The sequence below is a fragment of the Hypanus sabinus genome, chromosome 13, assembly GCF_030144855.1.
Source record: "Hypanus sabinus isolate sHypSab1 chromosome 13, sHypSab1.hap1, whole genome shotgun sequence".
NCBI classification, from domain to species: Eukaryota; Metazoa; Chordata; class Chondrichthyes; order Myliobatiformes; family Dasyatidae; genus Hypanus; species Hypanus sabinus.
The window spans coordinates 55,574,686-55,592,771 of NC_082718.1; the positions used below are offsets into that span (position 1 = coordinate 55,574,686).

General features: G+C 43.4%; 1 protein-coding gene across 3 annotated transcripts in view; it reads right to left on the reverse strand.

The window, feature by feature from the left end:
• Positions 1 to 909: 909 nt before the first annotated feature.
• The window catches only part of LOC132403878 (glycogen [starch] synthase, liver-like), an 80,796-nt gene continuing 63,619 nt past the window's right edge, over positions 910 to 18,086 (reverse strand). For all 3 annotated transcript variants that reach the window (XM_059987653.1, XM_059987652.1, XM_059987654.1), the window contains 4 exons: positions 3,349 to 3,444; positions 3,084 to 3,247; positions 2,194 to 2,274; positions 910 to 2,062 (listed from right to left, as the gene is read on the reverse strand). In XM_059987653.1, the coding sequence (XP_059843636.1) occupies positions 1,871 to 2,062; positions 2,194 to 2,274; positions 3,084 to 3,247; positions 3,349 to 3,444 (533 nt within the window). In that variant the 3' untranslated portion in view covers positions 910 to 1,870. The remainder of the gene's footprint in view (positions 2,063 to 2,193; positions 2,275 to 3,083; positions 3,248 to 3,348; positions 3,445 to 18,086) is intronic.

Genomic DNA, 18,086 nt, shown 5'->3' on the forward strand with positions numbered 1-18,086 from the left:
AGGACATTTTAGAAACCCTGTTTAATGTCAAAATAAGATAAAGATAACAACATATTGGATATTAAAATAGAGACAATACACAAGTACTGAAGACCTTTGTCCTCTTCTGGGTTTTGCAACACAAATTCAAACAATGAACTAAATATTTCATGTTTGTCAGCTCATAGAATTTAAGTTGTTTGGCAGCTCATGCCACTATTTAAAGAAAAGCTTTGCAGTTAAGTAATGTGTGGTGAATTAATGATGCTGATGCATTTTGGAACAGCTGTTAAGTTTTGGGAAAACAAAAGAGCTGGTGCATCGCTCCTAGATTATCCACCTTGGAAACATACCATCACCTTTCAGTGTTTCCCTGCAATGGTGCTTAGAGGGATGAGAGAACATTAATAAAAATGAACAGTTTTGCTTGAAGGAATTCAAATCAAGTTAACTCTACCTTAAATCTGTTGAATAACTCATGGGTATTTTCTATTCCCCACGTGTTTCAATATAGTCCAGCATTAAACTAAAAGATTTTCTTGCCTTATGGGCATGATATGCAGTGACTGTCATATTTCAGACTTTCCACTCAGATGAAGTAAGATTTTTATCTCAGTCTGGTTCCAGAAGCAAGAGTTTGATGTGCTAATTAGTTGCAAGATTCAGTCCATACTGATAGCATCAATTGGTTGTAAGCTTCTCACTTTTTGCAGTTTGACTGACCTTTGTGGAACAGATTCAAAACTGTTTGAAATTGGATACATTTCTTCCCAAGGCAACTTTAGATTATAAATACAGCTACAAAATAATAATTTATTCTAAAACCACAAGTTGCAAAGAAATGCAGAAGAGGTGGAAATTATTCTTACTAGGAACTAATAGAACAGACCCAAACCTGTAGTGTGTATAAAAGTGTGGTTATAGGGAGAGAAAAAAAAAGCAGGTTATACAGCAGGAATATCTTGTCTTTCTTCAAGTAACATGTCACCAGTTTCAAGTTGATAATCTCCGGTTATAGAAAAGATTCTCAGCTGCATTATTGTGAAGGAGTCAATTTCAAATTATATTGTCTTCTTTTGTATCGGGGATAGGATGATTAACGTGCCCCATTTCATACGGGGGTTGGGATGGGCAAGTGCTCGGTGGTGAAAGTAGTGTTGTAAGTGGTCTTCAGTGAATGGGTCAACTACTGCCCTCACCCACAACAATGATGATTAGCATCCAAAAAAGTGCTTCCAATCACACTATTACAAACTGGTTTTGTTTACTAATACTGTGTGTGTGTCAAAAGTAGTAATAATAAACTTCAACCTCTACACTGAAATACCAGTTCAAATGACAAATCTTGGGAGGTCCTTCAATTCATGGATTCTAAAGCATTGGGCATTTAGTGATAAAAATCATTGCCAGCCATGCCTTCAATTCAAAAACCGATTACAGAAAATATTTCCCAAAGACCAAATATCATGTAATGTTACATTCTTAAAATTTTTCTAACAAATTTGTGGAGATGGTGTGTGCAATAGAATCAAGGACGGTTTTGACAGTTCATTTTTCCTTAAAGTGGAAAGCTATTACTGGAATTAACTTCTGTAATGCCGAGAGGTGGATGACATAATCAGACGTACAGCAAAGTGCATAATTCATACGGACCTAGCTTGATAAACTGCAGCAGGAATGGGGGAAATGCACCATCTCTTCCCTAATTATTGTAATTTCACTGTAAGTTCACTGTGTGTTTGCAAACGGGTCTTTCATAAAAGATTCTGGCCTTGATATAGTTGAGAATGCATAACCACATTATTTGGATTTAGTTTGCTAGCTTTCACATTTCCACTTTCCCATCAAGATATTGTAAGTGAAACTTCAAAGGGCTATGTTAGCCATCAACTCAGTTTTGGTACTCCGTATTTGACTGGTTCATCCCTATAGGTGCTTTAATGTTCCTTCGATCCTTCTCTGCCTCCTCCTCCTCATCATACCGCTCAATATTCTCATCATCACTCTCGTGTGGACTTGAAGGCAAAGACACAGATGGGGATGGGGGCACAGAGGCTGGCCGGGGATATCTGAAACCTTCCGTCTGGCATAAAAAAAAAAGAAAGGTTAGTCTATGACATTGCCCCTTAAGGAAAGGCAGGTCTTTGTGGCATACAGTTTTTGTAATCCTGCCTTAACACCAATCAAATCAATTGGTAACACAAGTGGACTTACCAGTGGTGGCGCAGTCGGCTCCATCTGAAACTTTTCTGGGAACGCTTTACATAATGCAAGATGGCGGGCATGCACGTAATACTGAAGACAAAGAATTGAAAATTGTCATCACTACGAAAGAATGCAGTGAAATTTATGGAAGCCAATACTGCAGATCCTTCATGTGCCATGTTTTCAGATTGAGCTAGAGCTTCAGAATTCAAAATAACAGTGCAAAAAAAACAACTCTTGCAAAATAACCTCAATTAATTTATTCAATTTTGAAATTGTTTAGTTTTTTTTTAAAGTTTGAGGCAAATTTATTACTAAATTTTACAGCTTAGTTAATTGTCCTACTTCCTATCTATCATGGCTGATCATTCAGTAAATAAGCTAAAATTATTAAACTTGTTTCCACTGCACCTTGGAATAAGGTATTAAAAAGTACCAGACAGTAATCCAGCATCTGAATGTTAGAAGATCCTGATGGTTCAACTTTTGGTTCACTCATTAATCTGCAATGCAAGTCTGGAGAGCGAGAAGTGTGTAGCTGGAGCTTAGGGTTTGGACGACAGGCTCGGAGAGCAGATGGAGCCAAGACTGGGGTCCAGAATCCCTAGGATCAAGAACTTGGGTACTTTTATATCTGGAGCTATGATTTCAGTTGCTTTAATATTTCCCAGTCTCTTCAAACTTAGTGTTCACTGGAAATCCATCATACTACTGTATAATACCCCCCAAAAATGAAGGAAAAGTGTTGGGATATTATGGGAACAACATCCAGAAGTTCAGAAAACCCCTAGTCTTGCAGCACCATCCCAAGGAATATTTAAGTTTTACTATATTTCACTTCCAAAGGCATAACCAAGCTCAACAACTCTTCCTTCATGGAGTCATGTACTTATATTTACCCTGGTCAGGTATCTCCAGTCTAGAAGTTCTGAAAGCCGTTCGGTCCGATTCCTCTGGATAATCCTCTGGCGACGTGACTGCTTGCAGAACCCAAACATGAACTGAGTCAACTGATTGCACGAGTCCTCGAGAGACCGGAATCTCCGATCAACGATATAAATCCCTGTATGCAGCAAAAACACACAGGTCAAGGAAGCACAAACCCTTTTGGAGAAATTAAATGCAGAGTGTCCTGTGGTGCTACATTTGAATCACAGAACTTACCATAAGCTGTTGGATCTGCCACATGTTCCTGCATGAAACAACCAAAGCCAGAGAGGTTGGTGGTCACACTGGGAATTCCCATCACTGTGCACTCAGCTATAAATGCAAATATCCGAGTTAACAATTCTGCTTTAGAATCAGAGTATTGCAGCACAAAAACAGGCTATTCAGCCCAACCAATCCATGCTAACCTGGTCTACTGTCCAATGTCATCTACCTGCACTCAGGTCCTCCATTACCCCTTCATCCAAACTTCTTAAATGTTACAATTGTACCTGCATCCTCTACTTCTGCTGGCAGCTCATTCCTCATTCACACCATCCTCTGAGTGAAGATGATCCCCACAAGATTCCCTTAAACATTCATTCTTAAATTATGATCTCAGTTCTGGTATCATTCAAACCAAGGTGTGAAAAAGCCTACATGCATTTACCCTATCTATACTCCTCAGAAATCTCTATACCTCTACAAGACCTCCACTGACTCATATTTTGGGCAAGTTAAAATTCATCTTTTAATTTTTTCTCTTTCGTCCATAGTTCACTGCCCTCTCTGATCAGATTCCTTCTTCTTCAGCCCTTTACCTCTTCCACCCATCACCTCCCAGGTTTTCCCTTCACCCTAATACCCCACCAAACCTTCTCCCTCACTTGGTTATACCCGCCATCTTGCCCCTTCCTTTTCTGTGGGTCTTGGCCAAAAATGCCAATTGTATTCCTCTCCATACTGCTTGAGAGAACTTAGTACAGTACAGCGCAGGAACAGGCCATTCAGCCCACAATGTTGTGCTAAATCAGCTAAAAAGCAAATCAAAAAACACTCAAACACTAGCGCCTCCTACCTACACCATGTCCATATCCCTCCATCTTCCTTATAAACTGTGCCTATCCAAATGTCTCTTAAAAGTCTAATGTATTTGCCTCTACCACCAAACCAGGCAGCACATTCCTGGCATTCAGAGTAAAATACTTACCCCTCACATTCCACTTGAGTCTACCTCCTCTCACCTGCAATGCATGCCCTCTGGTACTAGACATCTTAACCCTGGGAAACAGATTCTCCGTCTACTTTATCTATGCCTCTCAATCTTATAAACCTCCACCAAATCTCCTCTCAGCTTTAAGCACTCCAGAGAAAGCACCACAAGTTTGTCCAGCTTCTCATGATAACACATGCCCTCTAAACCAGGCAGCATCCTGGTAAATCTCTTCAGCACCCTCTCCAAAGCCTCAACATCCTTTCTATAGTGGGGGTGAACAGAACTGTACACAATACACCAGATGTGGCATAACTAGAGTTTCACAAAGTTCCAACATAACCTATTGACTTTTGAACTCAATGCCTCAACTAACAATAACAAGCATTCCGCAAGCCTTCTTGATCATCTTACATAGACACCTTATAGAGTAGACGACAGATAGTGGGAGAGAGTAGGAAGGGGACTCAATGGGGCTTTCGCGTTAACGGGTCGAGGCGAGGCAGGTTGCCCGAGTAGAATACAGACAGGAAGTATGTGTGAGAGGCCGGTTTTCTGCGCTCAGTGTCAGATGTGGGAAGTCCAGGAGACTCCCAGCCTCCCGGACGGCCACATCTTCACCAGGTGCATTGAGCTGCAGCTCCTTAGGGACCATGTTAGGGAACTAGAGATGCAGCTCGATGACCTTCGTCTGGTCAGTGAGAGTAAGGAGGTGACAGAGAGAAGCTATAGGCAGGTAGTCACACCGGGGCCTGGGGAGACTGCTAAGTGGGTAACAATCAGGAGAGGGAAAGGCAGGAGTCAGAGGCTGGAGAGTACCCCAGTGGCAATCCCCCTTAACAATAAGTACTCCTGTTGGACTGTTGGGGGTAGGGACGGCCTACCTGGGGGAAGCAACAGTGGCTGCACCTCTGGCACAGAGACTGGCCCTGTGGCTCAGAAGGGTAGGGAAAGGAAGAGGATGACAGCAGTGATAGGGGACTCTATAGTTAGGGTGTCAGACAGGCGATTCTGTGGATGCAGGAAAGAAGCATGGATGGTAGTTTGCCTCCCAGGTGCCAGGGTCCGGGATGTTTCTGATTGCGTCCAAGATATCCTGAAGTGGGAGGGAGAATAGCCAGAGGTCGTGGTACATATTGGTACCAATGACATAGGCAGGACAAGGGAGGAGGTCCTGAAAGCAGACTACAGGGAATTAGGATAGTAGTTGAGAAGCAGAACCACGATAGGTAATAATCTCAGGATTACTGCCTGTGCCACATGACAGTGAGTATAGGAATAGGGTGAGGTAGAGGATGAATGCATGGCTGGGGGATTGCAGCGGGGGCAGGAATTTAGATCTCTGGATCACTGGGACCTCTTTTAGGGGCATGAATGACCTGTACTAAAAGGACAGGTTGCACTTGATTCCCAGGGGAACCAATATCCTGGTGGGGAGGTTTGCTGAGGCTATTTGGGAGAGTAAACTAGGATTGCTGGGAGTTGGGAACCAAACTGAAGAGACTGAGGAAGAGGCAGTTGGCTCACAAATAGAGAAAGCACAGAGACAGTGCGAGGGGGAAGCATAGGCAGGTGATATAGAAGGGATGCATTCGGACCGATGGTTTGAGATGTGTCTATTTTAATGCAAGGAGAATTATGAACAAAGCGGATGAGCTTAGAGCAATTACTTGGAGCAATGAAGTTGTGGCCATTACAGAGACTTGGATGGCTCAGGGGCAGGAATGGTTACTTCGAGTGCCAGGCTTTAGGTATTTCAGAAAGGACAGGGAGGGAGGCAAAAGAGGTGGGGGTGTGGCACTGTTGATCAGAGATAGTGTCATGGCTATAGAAAAGGTGAACACCATGGAGCAATTGTCTACAGAGACTGTGGGGGGAAGTTAGGAATAGGAAGGGGTCAATAACTCTACTGGATGTTTTTTTTATATAAAAAGAGACCACCAAATAGTAACAGGAATATCAAGGAGTAGATAGGGAGACAGATTCTGCAAAGGTGTAATAATAACAGGGTTGTCAAGGTGGGAGATTTTAATTTCCCAAATATCGATTGGCATGTCCTTAGAGTGAGGGGTTTAGGTGGGATGGAGTTTGCTAGGTGTGTTCAAGAAAGTTCCTGAACACAATATGTAGATATGTCTACAAGAGGAGAGGCTGTACTTGGGAAATGAACCTCTCTCAGTGGAAGAGCATTTTGGAGATAGTGATCACAATTCTATCTCCTTTACCATAGCACTGGAGAGGGACAGGAACAGACAAGTTAGGAAAGTGTTGAATTGGAGTAAGGGGAAATATGAGGCTATCAGGCAGGAACTTGAAAACATAAATTGGAAATGGGTGTTCTCAAAGAAATGAATGGAAGAAATATGGCAAATGTTCAAGGGATATTTGCGTGATGTTCTGCATAGGTACTTTCCAATGAGACAGGGAAAGGATGGTAGGGTACAGGAACTGTGGTGTACAAAGGATGTTGTAAATCTAGTCAGAAGAAAAGAAGGCCTACAAAAGGTTCAAAAAGCTTGCTAATGATAGAAAGCTAGAAGATTATGAGGTTAGCAGGAAAGAGCTCAAGAAGGAAATTAAGAGAGCCAGAAGGAGCCATGAGAAGGACTTGTTGGATAGGATTAAGGAAAACCCCAAAGCATTCTACAAGTATGTGAAGAGCAAGAAGATAAGATGTGAGAGAATAGGACCAATCAAGTGTGATGGTGGAAAAGTGTGTATGGAACCGGAGATGACAGAGGTACTTAGCGAATACTGAAGCAAAGGATTCATTACAGAAAAGGATCTTGGTGATTGTAGTGATGACTTACAGTGGACTGAAAAGCTTGAAACATGTAGATATTAAGAAAGAAGATGTACAGGAGCTTTTGGAAGGTATGAAGTCACCAGGACCAGATGAGATATACCCCAGGTTACTATGGGAGGTGAGGGAGGAGATTGCTGATCTTCTGGCGATGATCTTTGCATCATCAATGGGGATGGGAGAGGTTCCGGAGGATTGGAGGGTTGCTGATGTTGTTCCAGTATTCAACAAAAGGCATAGCGATAGCTCAAGAAATTATAGACCAGTGGTTGGTAAGTTGATGGAGAAGATCCTGAGAGGCAGGATCTATGAACATTTGGAGAGGTATAATATGATTAGGAATAGTCAGCATGGCTTTGTGAAAGGCAGGTCGTGCTTTGGAGCCTGATTGAATTTTTGAGGATGTGACTAAACACATTGATGATAATAGAGCAGTAGATGTAGTGTATATGGATCTCATCAAGGCATTTGACAAGGTAGCCCATGCAAGGCTTATTGAGAAAGTAAGGAGGCACGGGATCTAAGGGGACATTGCTTTGTGGATCTAGAACTGGCTTGCCCACAGAAGGCAAAGAGTGGTTGTAGATGGGTCATATTCTGCATTGAGGTCGGTGACCGGTGGTGTGCCTCAGGGATCTGTTTTGGAACCCCTACTCTTCATGATTTTTACAAATGACCTGGATGAAGTAGTGGAGGGATGGGTTAGTAAGTTTGCTGATGACACAAAGGTTGGAGGTGTTGTGGATAGTGTTAAGGGCTGCCAGAGGTTACAGCAGGATATTGACAGGATGCAAAGAAACTGGGCTGAGAAGTGGCAGATGGAGTTCAACCCAGATAAGTGTGAAGTGGTTGATTTTGTTAGGTCAAATATGATGTCAGAAAATAGCATTAACAGTAAGACTCTTGGCAATGTGGAGGATCAGAGGGATCTTGGGGTTCAAGTCCATAGGGCACTCAAGGCTGCTGCACAGGTTGACTCTGTGGTTAAGAAAGCTTATGGTGCATTGGCATTCATCAATCGTGGGATTGAGTATAGGAGCCGAGAGGTAATGTTGCAGCTATATAGAACCCTGGTTAGACCGCACTTGGAGTACTGTGCTCAGTTCTGGTTGTCTCACTACAGGAAGGATGTGGAAGCCATAGAAAGGGTGCAGAGGACATTTATAAGGATATTGCCCGGATTGGGGAGCATGCCTTATGGGAATAAGTTGAGTGAACTTGGCCTTTTTTTCTTACTCCTTGGAGCGACGGAGGTTGAGATGTGACCGGAGAGAGGTGTACAGGATGATCAGAGGCATTGATCGTGTGGACAATCAGAGGCTTTTCCCCCTGGGCTGAGATGTCTGGCACGAGAGGGCACAGTTTTAAAGTGCTTGGAAATAGGTACAGAGAAGATATCAGGGGAAAGTTTGTTTTCTTAAAAAAAACGCAGAGAGTGAGAGCATGGAATGGGCTGCGGGCAACGGTGGTGGAAGCAGATACAATAGGGTCTTTTAAGAGACTCCTGTACAGGTATATGGGGCTCAGAAAAATAGATGGGTAACCCTGGGTAATTTCTCAGGTAAAAATTTCTTGTTCGGCACAACTTAGTAGGCCAAAGGGCTTGTATTGTACTGTAGGTTTTCTATCTTATCCACCTGTGTAGTTACTTTCAAGGAACTATGAAATTGTATCCCAAGATCTCTCTGCTCAGCACTGTTAACAATCTTGCCCTTAACAATGTATCATTTTCTTGCATTTGCCCTACCGAATTTCAACACCTCACATTTATCTCAGTTAAACGCCATCCGCCATTTCTCAGCCCACATCTGCAACTGATCTAAATTGTGCTGTATTTTTTGCCAATTTTCTACATTTAATTTGCTGCAGACCTCATGCATCTCAATCTTCTGGACTAGCCTCCCATGAGGAACTTTTGTCAAATGCTTTACTAAGATCCATGTAGACAACATTCACTGACTCAGTCTCTCTGATTACCTTGTCAAACAACTCATTCAGGTTGGTAAGGCACAACCTGCCACACACAAAGCCATACTGTCTCTCCCCAATTAGTCCATGTGTTTCCAAATGCTCATATAGTCTAACTCCTAAGAATTTTCTCCAGCAATTGTCCAGCCACAGATGTGAGACTCACTAGTCTATAGTTCAAGATTTTCCTTTTTTCTTTTCTTAGAGGTACATTGTTGCCAGTCCTCCAGGACCTCACCTGTGGCTAGAGAAAACAAAAAAGATACTGGTCAAGGGCCCCAGCAATCTCATCTCTTGCCTCCTTCAAAATCAGAGTAAATCCCATCAGGCCCTAGGGGCATCCACCTTAATCCTCATTAGGAAGCCCAACGCTTCCTCCTCCTCCTCGACCACTAAACACCATTATACACTTAGCACTGATCTCCTGTTTCTCCTCATTTTTCCTTGGTAAGTATTGAAGTTTTTTTTTAAGAAAACAAACTTACCCCTGATATTTTCTCTGTACCTACTTCCAAGCGCTTTAAAACTGTGCCCTCTCGTGCTAGACATTTCAGCCCTTGGGAAAAGCCTCTGACTGTCCACACGATCAATGCCTCTGATCATCCTGTACACCTCTCTCAGGTCACATCTCAACCTCTGTCGCTCCAAGGGGTAAGAAAATACCTCACACACTCTCTGCATCCAAGCAAATGCTTCCTCCATTATCCTAGTTATTCTCTTCCTCTTGATATACAGAATACCTTGGGATTCACCTTGATCCTATTTGCCAAGGTCTTTTCATGGCCCCTCCTGGCTTTTCCAATTCCTTTCTTTAGTTCTTTTCTGGCTTCTTTATACTTGTGTGCTTTGTTTCATCCTAACTTCTGATGCTTTATGTACTTTCCCTTTTTCATCTTGACTAAATGCATCACCTCTTTGGACATCCAAGGTTTCTTATCTTTTCACCCGTCCTTCCTTCCGACAGGAACATACCGTTCCTATACTCTGTGTGATTGACCTTTAAACACCCTCCACATGTCTGATGGTGGCTTTCCCAGAAAAAAGGTGTTCCCAATTGACACTTCTTGGTTCCTGCCTAATGCTCTCGTAATTTGCTCTACTCCATTTTAAAGCTCTCCCACAAGGGACTATGCCTATCCCTATCTATAACTATCCTGAAAGTTAAGGAGCTGTGGTCACTGTTCCCTAACCTCTCCCCCACTGAAAGGTCAGTCACCTGGAGGCTCATTACCCATCACCAGATCCAGAACAGCCCCTCATTTCATTGGACCATCCACATACTGATTTAAGAAATCGTCCTGGATAAAATTAATGATTTTTTTTAATGCTTTTTTTTTAAAAAAAGCACATATTTCCTTAATCTGATTATATATTTGTTTCTTAACTTCCTGGTGGCTGTTTGGGAGTCTGTAGTACAGTGTGATCACACCAATCCAATTCTCCTGTCTTCCAACCAAATGGACTCTGTATCCTCCATTGTCTCTCCCCTGGGTGCAGCTGTGATATTGCCCCTGATTAGTAGTGCAACTCTACACCCCCCCCCCTTTATCTCCTCTACCTTAGTTGCCCATGGTTGCCCATTCCTGCCCCTCTCTCCTCTAAGTTTCAGTCATGGATACATTATAGTTCCATGTACTGATCCATGCTCCAAGTTCATCACCCTTACCCATAGTACTCCTGCCGAGTTCCTCCAGCAATTTGTATTTGCTTCACCTTTCACTATCTGTCACACAATAGTGAGCATTACACGCGAAAAGACATTCGAGTCATTGTTGAGCAGCAGTTTCCTACGATGACTTATTCCCCCCTTTAGTCCACCATTGCTTCATATTCAGACTCGCTTCTAGGACAATAAGGAGGAAATGAATGAACACTCATACACAACACCAAGTTCAGCGATGGAAGGAGAGATTGTCAGGAGCCTCCTACTCCATTCTGTGGGAACATATTCAGCACAGCTTTGTGAGCCGAAGGGCCTGTATTGTGCTGTAGGCTTTCTATGTTAACTTTACATGCACGCCTGAATTACTAAAAAGGAAATAGTTGGAAACCTACAATACAAAAAAATGAGATCTTATGTTCACAGTTTAGTGCAATAGTTGGTCAGATTGTGCATTCCAAACAATGATCAAAACAAAATTACACATGCTAAGAAACAAATAATATCCAAAAGTGCTAGAAACAGCAGACAAGGCAGCATTTGTTGACAGAAACAGATAGCATTTTAGGGTGGAGAGGAAGTGAGTGTTGGCTTGCTGACAGACAGCCTCTATCACTTAGTTTTTATTTTGTGCTTCATGCATCTTAACCCTGATGAAAAAGGAGTTCAGTGGACAGAGTAAAATATCTCCTGCACTTTGGAACAAATAGACTTTAAATAATTACCCCAGAAGGACACCCAAGACAATGTAGAATTCTACTCTGCTTAGTTCTCCTACATCGCAACCATTACATTTTGCTCAGTGTTTTTGCTAAAGTACAAATCAAACCGGTTTTGCTCCTTTCCTATAATACAAAGCAACGATGCTTCCAGATAATTTCAGAGCCATTGAATATTTTTGGTTAATTCAAATTGACAGGGTTGTTAAGGCAGGGTGTGATTGATGTGTTGGCCTTCATTAGTTGGGGGACTGAGTTCAAGAGCTATGTGGTAACGTCGCAAATCTTTAAATTCCTGGTTTGACAACACGTGGAATATTCTATTCAGTTCCATAAGAAGAGTGTGTAAGCTTCAAAAAGGCTGCTGAGATTTACTAGGGTGCTGCTTGGATGAGATGGTATGACTCTGACCTCAATGGTTGGGAAGATATTGGAGTCTATTGTTAAGGACGTGGCTTTGGAGACTTGGAGACCCATGTTAAAACAGGCCAGTCAGCATGGGATCCTTAAAGGAAACTCTTGCCTACAAACCTGTTGGAACTTTTTGAAGAAATAGTAAGATAGACACATGGATTTTCACAAGGCCTTTGACAAGGTGCCACATGAGGCTTCTTAACAACTTAAGAGCTTACTGAATTACAGGAAAGATTCTAGCATTGATAGAGCATAGGCTTATTGGCAGGAGGCAAAGACTGGAAATATAAAGAGAGCCTTTTCTGGTTGGCTGCAGGTGATTAGTGGTGTTCCACAGGGGTCTGGGTTGGGACTACTTTTTCTATTATATGTCAGCTATCTGGATGACTGACATAATGGCTTTGTGGCCAGATTTGTGACAGTATGACGACAGGTGAAGGAGCAGGTAGTGTTAAGTACAAAGGCTACAGAAGGACAGATGAGGATAATGGGCCAAGAAGTGACTGATGGAATACAATGTCAGGAAGTGTACGGTCATGTACCTTGGCAGAAGAAATAAAAGCATAGACTATTTTCTAAATGGAGAAAAAAGATCAAAAAATCAGAGGTGCAAAGGGACCTGGGAGTTCTTGTGCAGGATTCCCTAAAAGGTTAATTTGCAGGTTGAATCTGGTGTGGAAGACAAATGCAATGTTAGTATTCATTTTGAGAGGACGAGAATACAAAAGCAAGGATGTACTGTTGAGGCTTTATAAGGCACTATGGCCTCACTTTGAGTACTGTGAAGTTTTGGGCTCCTTATCTAAGAAAAGACAAGACCATGAAAAAACATAAGACATAGGAGCAGAATTAGGCCAGTCAGCCCACTGAGTCTGCTCCATCATTTCATCATGGCTGATCCTGGATCCCTCTCAACCCCATACACCTACCTTCTCACCAGATCCTTTGATGCCCTGACTGATCAAGAAACTATCAAATTCCACCTTAAATATACCCAAGGACGTGGCCTCCACCGCAGACTGCAGCAGAGCTTTCTACAGATTCATGACTCTCTGGCCAAAATAATTCCTCCTTATCGCTGTTCTAAAAGGTAGCCCCTCAATTTGGAGACAATGCCCTCTAGCTCTGGATACTCCCACCACTGGAAACATCCTCTCCTCTCCACATCCACCTCATCTCATCCTTTCAATGTTCTGTAAGTTTCAATGAGATTCCCCTACATTATTCTTAATTCCAGTGAGTACAGGCCTAAAGCTGCCAAATGCTCCTCATATGTTAATCCCTTCAATCTCGGAACCATCCTCGTGAGCCTCCTCTGGACAAACTGCAACACATTCTTTTGGAGGTATGGAGCCCAGAACCATTGACAATACTCCAAGTACGGCCTTACTAATGGCTTATAAACCTCAGCATCATCTCCTTGCTTTTATATTCTATTCCCCTTGAAACAAATGCCAACATTGCATTTGTCGTCTTTACCACAGACTCAACCTGCAAATCAACTTTTTGAAAGTCTTGTACGAGGAATCCCAAGTCCCTCAGTATCTCTAATGTTTGAGACTTCTCCCCATATAGGTAATTGTCAGCACTATTGCTCCTTTTATTAATATACATTATCATACATTTCCCAACACTGTATTCCATCTCATCAGACACTCCAGACCAGTTCAGAAGCAGGTGAAAACCTGGCCAGCAGGAGCCATCTCCACTCTTCAAGACTGCTTTGAGCACACTGACTGGCGCATGTTCAGGGAGGCTGCAACCGATGGCGACTCTACCAACTTAGAGGAGTACACAGCATCAGTGACCAGCTACATCAGAAAGTGCATTGATGATGTTACTTTGTCCAAGACCATCGCTATACGCGTTAACCAGAAGCCATGGATGACAGTGGAGGTGTGTGCGCTGTTGAGGACCTACGACTCCGCCTTCAGAGCAGGCGACAAGGCAGCTCTAACAGCGAGGGCCAAACTGTCCCAAGTCATCAGAGGGGCAAAGCGTGCACATGCCCAGCTAATCCACAGACACCTACAGGACAGCGACGACACGCAGCTCATGTGGAAGGGCATCCAGGACATCACCAATTACAGGACAACATCACCTGACTGTGCAGGTGATGCCTCCCTCCCAGATGCCCTGAATAACTTATACGCTCGGTTTGAGGTGGAAAATGACGTGGCGGCGAGGAAGTCCACCCCTCCTACAAATGACCAGGAGCTGTGTCTCACCGTGGCCAATGTGAGAAGAACCCTGTGCAGGGTCAACCCATGGAAGGCTGCTGGACCAGACAACATCCCTGGTAGAGTGCTCAGAGGATGTGCAGACCAGCTAGCAGATGTTCTCACTGACATCTTCAACATCTCCCTCAGCAGCACCACTATTCCAACGTGCTTCAAGGCCGCCACCATCGTCCCTGCGCCGAAGAAGTCTTCAGTGTCCTGCCTCAATGACTACCGTCCCGTTGCACTTACATCCATCATCATGAAGTGTTTCAAGAGGCTCGTCATGAGGCATATCAAGACCCTGCTACCCCCCTCACTGGACCCCCTGCAGTTTGCGTACCGTCCCAACTGCTCAACAGATGATACCATTGCCACCACCCTCCACCTGGCCCTAACCCACCTGGACAAAAAAGACACATACGTTGGAATGATGTTCATAGACTTCAGTTCAGCATTCAACACAATCATCCCTCAGAAACTGATTGGAAAGCTGAGCCTACTGGGCCTGAACACCTCCCTCTGCAACTGGATCCTTGACTTCCTGACTGAGAGACCTCAGTCAGTCCGGATCGGGAGCAGCATCTCCAACACCATCACACTGAGCACAGGGGCTCCCCAGGGTTGCGTGCTCAGTCCACTGCTGTTCACTCTGCTGACCCATGACCGTGCTGCAACACACAGCTCGAACCATATCATCAAGTTTGCCGTGGTGGGTCTCATCAGCAAGAACGACGAGTCAGCTTACAGAGAGGAGGTGCAGCGGCTAACGGACTGGTGCAGAGTCACCAACCTGTCTCTGAATGTGAACAAGATGGTTGTTGACTTCAGGAGGGCAGGGAGCAACCACTCCCCGCTGAACATCGACGGCTCCTCAGTAGAGATCGTTAAGAGCACCAAATTTATTGGTGTTCACCTGACGGAGAGTCTCACCTGGTCCCTCAACACCAGCTCCATAGCAAAGAAAACCCAGCAGCGTCTCTACTTTCTGCGAAGGCTAAGGAAATTACATCTTCCACCTCCCCCATCCTCATCACATTCTACAGGGGTTGTATTGAGAGCATCCTGAGCAGCTGCATCACTGCCTGGTTTGGAAATTGCACCATCTTGGATCACAAGACCCTGCAGCAGATAGTGAGGTCCATTGAGAAGATCATCGGGGTCTCTCTTCCCGCAATCACAGACATTTACACTACACGCTGCATCCACAAGGGAAACAGCATTATGAAGGAACCCATGCACCCCTCATACAATCTCTTCTCCCTCCTGCCGTCTGGGAAAAGGCTCCGAAGCATTCGGGCTCTCACGACCAGACGATGTAACAGTTTCTTCCCCCAAGCTATCAGACTCCTCAATACCCAGAGCCTGGACTGACACCTTGCCCTATTGTCTTGTTTATTATTTATTGTAAAACCTGCACTGTTTTTGTGCACCTTACGCAGTCCTGTGTAGGTCTGTACTCTAGTGTAGTTTTCCTGTGCTGTTTTTTTTTGTGTAGTTCAGTCTGGTTTTTGTACTCTGTCATGCAACACCATGGTCTCATTTTTACTATGTACTGTACCAGCAGTTATGGTTGAAATGACAATAGAAGAGACTTGACTTGACATCTGCCTCTTTTTTGCCAATTCTTCCAAACTTGTCCAAGTCCTGTTGCAATCACATTGCTTCCTGAGCACTACCTATCCCTCCACCTATCTTTGTATCATCCATGTACTTTGCCACAAAGCCACCAATTCCATTATCCAAATCACTGAGAAACAATGTGAAAAGTAGTGGTCCTAATACTGACCCGAGGACCAGTAGTCACTGGCAGCCATCTAGAGAAAGCCCCCTTTGTTCCCACTTGCTGCCACCTGGCTGTCAGCCATTTCTCTATCCATGCTAGTATCTTTCCTGCAACACCATATGATCTTATTTTATTAAGCAGCCTCATGTGTGGCTTCTAATCAAATGCCTTCTGAAAATCCAAGTAAATGGCATCCACTGCCTCTCCTTTGTCCACCCTACTTGTTACTTCCTTGAAGAACTATGTGTCAGGCAAGATTTCCCTTTACAGAAACCATGGTGACTTGACTTATTTTATCACTGGTCTCCAAGTACCCCAAATCCTCATCCTTAATAATAGACTCCAACACTTTCCCAACCACAGAGCTAACTGGCCTACAATTTCCTTTCTTTTACCTTCCTCCCTCCTTAAAGAAGAAAGACATTTGCAGTCTTTCAGTCCTCCAGGACCATGCCAGAATCAACTGATTCTTGAACGATCATGACCAATGTATCCGTTACCTCTTCAGCAACCTCTCTCAAGGCTCTGGAATGTAGTCCAGCTGGTCCAGGTGACATGTCCACCTTAAGACCTTGGAGTTTGCTTTGTTATTTTGTAATAGCAGTGGCACTCACTCCTGCTCCCTGACACACTGCTAGCGTCTTCCACAATGAAGACAGATGCAAAGTACCCATCAAGTTCATCTGCCAGTTCTTTGTCCCCCATGACTACCTCACCAGCATCATTTATAAGTGGTTCAATATCAACTCTCACCTCCCTTTTACTCTTTATACAAATGAAAAAACTTTTAGTATCCTGATTTATATTATTGGTTAGTTTGCCCTCATATTTCATCTCCTCCCTTCTTGTGTCTTTTTTAGTTGCCTTTTGATGGATTTTTTAAAAGCTTCCCAATCACCCAACTTCCCACTCACTTTTGCTACCTTATATGCCCTTTCCTCGGCTTTTATACAGTCCTTAACTTACATTGTCAGCCATGGTTGCCCACCCCTGCCATTTGAGAACATGTTCTTTTGTGTAAAGTATATATCTTGTGCCTTGTGAACAATTTCCAGAAACTTCAGCCATCTCTGCTCTGCTGTCATCCTCCCCAGCATCTTCCTCCAACCCACCTGGGCAAGCTCCTCTCTCATGCCCCTGTAATTCCCTTTATTCTAATGCAATACTAATACATCTGACTTACAGTTCTCCTTCTCCAATTACAGTACAAATTCAATCATTATGATCACTGCCTAAGGATTCCTTTACATTAAGCTCCCTAATAAGATCTGGGTTATTACACTACACCCAATCTTTACTTTATTGTCACCAAACAATTGATACTAGAGCGTACAATCATCACAGCGATGTGATTCTGTGCTTTGCACTCCTTTAAGTACAGATCAAAGTAAATATAATAAGAATTTAAATTATAAATCATAATTAGAAAATAGAAAAGGGTACATAAAAAATAGTATATAGAAAAAAGGGAAAATAGAAAAGGGAAAGTAAGGTAGTGCAGTCAGGTCCGGATATTTGGAAGGTACGACCCAGGTCTGGGTCAGGATCCATTCAGCAGTCTTATCACAATTGGAAAGAAGCTGTTCCCAAATCTGGCCGTACGAATCTTCATGCTCCTGAACCTTCTCCTGGAGGGAAGAGGGACAAAAAGTGTGTTGGCTGGGTGGGTCGTGTCCTTGATTATCCTGGCAGCACTGCTCTGACAGCGTGTGGTGTAAAGTGAGTCCAAGGATGGAAGATTGGTTTGTGTGATGTGCTGGGCTATGTTCACTATCTTCTGCAGTTTCTTCCAGTCTTGGACAGGACAACTTCCATACCAGATTGTGATGCACCCTAGAAGAATGCTTTCTATGGTGCATCTATAAAAATTAGTGAGGGTTTTAGGGGACTGGCCAAATTTCTTCAGCTTTCTCAGGAAGTAAAGGCACTGGTGGGCCTTCTAAGCTAGCCTTTCCCTGAGTAAGCTCAAGCAGAAGCTGCTCTAAAAAGCTGTCTTGTTGGCATTCAACAAATTCCCTTTTATGATCCAACACCAACCAATTTTCCCAATCCCCTTGAATATTTTAGTCCCCCATTACAATTGTGTCATTAAGCTATTGCACACCTCTTCTAGCTCCCTTTGCAATCTCAACCCCACATCTTGGCTAGTTGGAGGCCTATACATGATTCCCATACTTTTGTTTTAAACCTTAA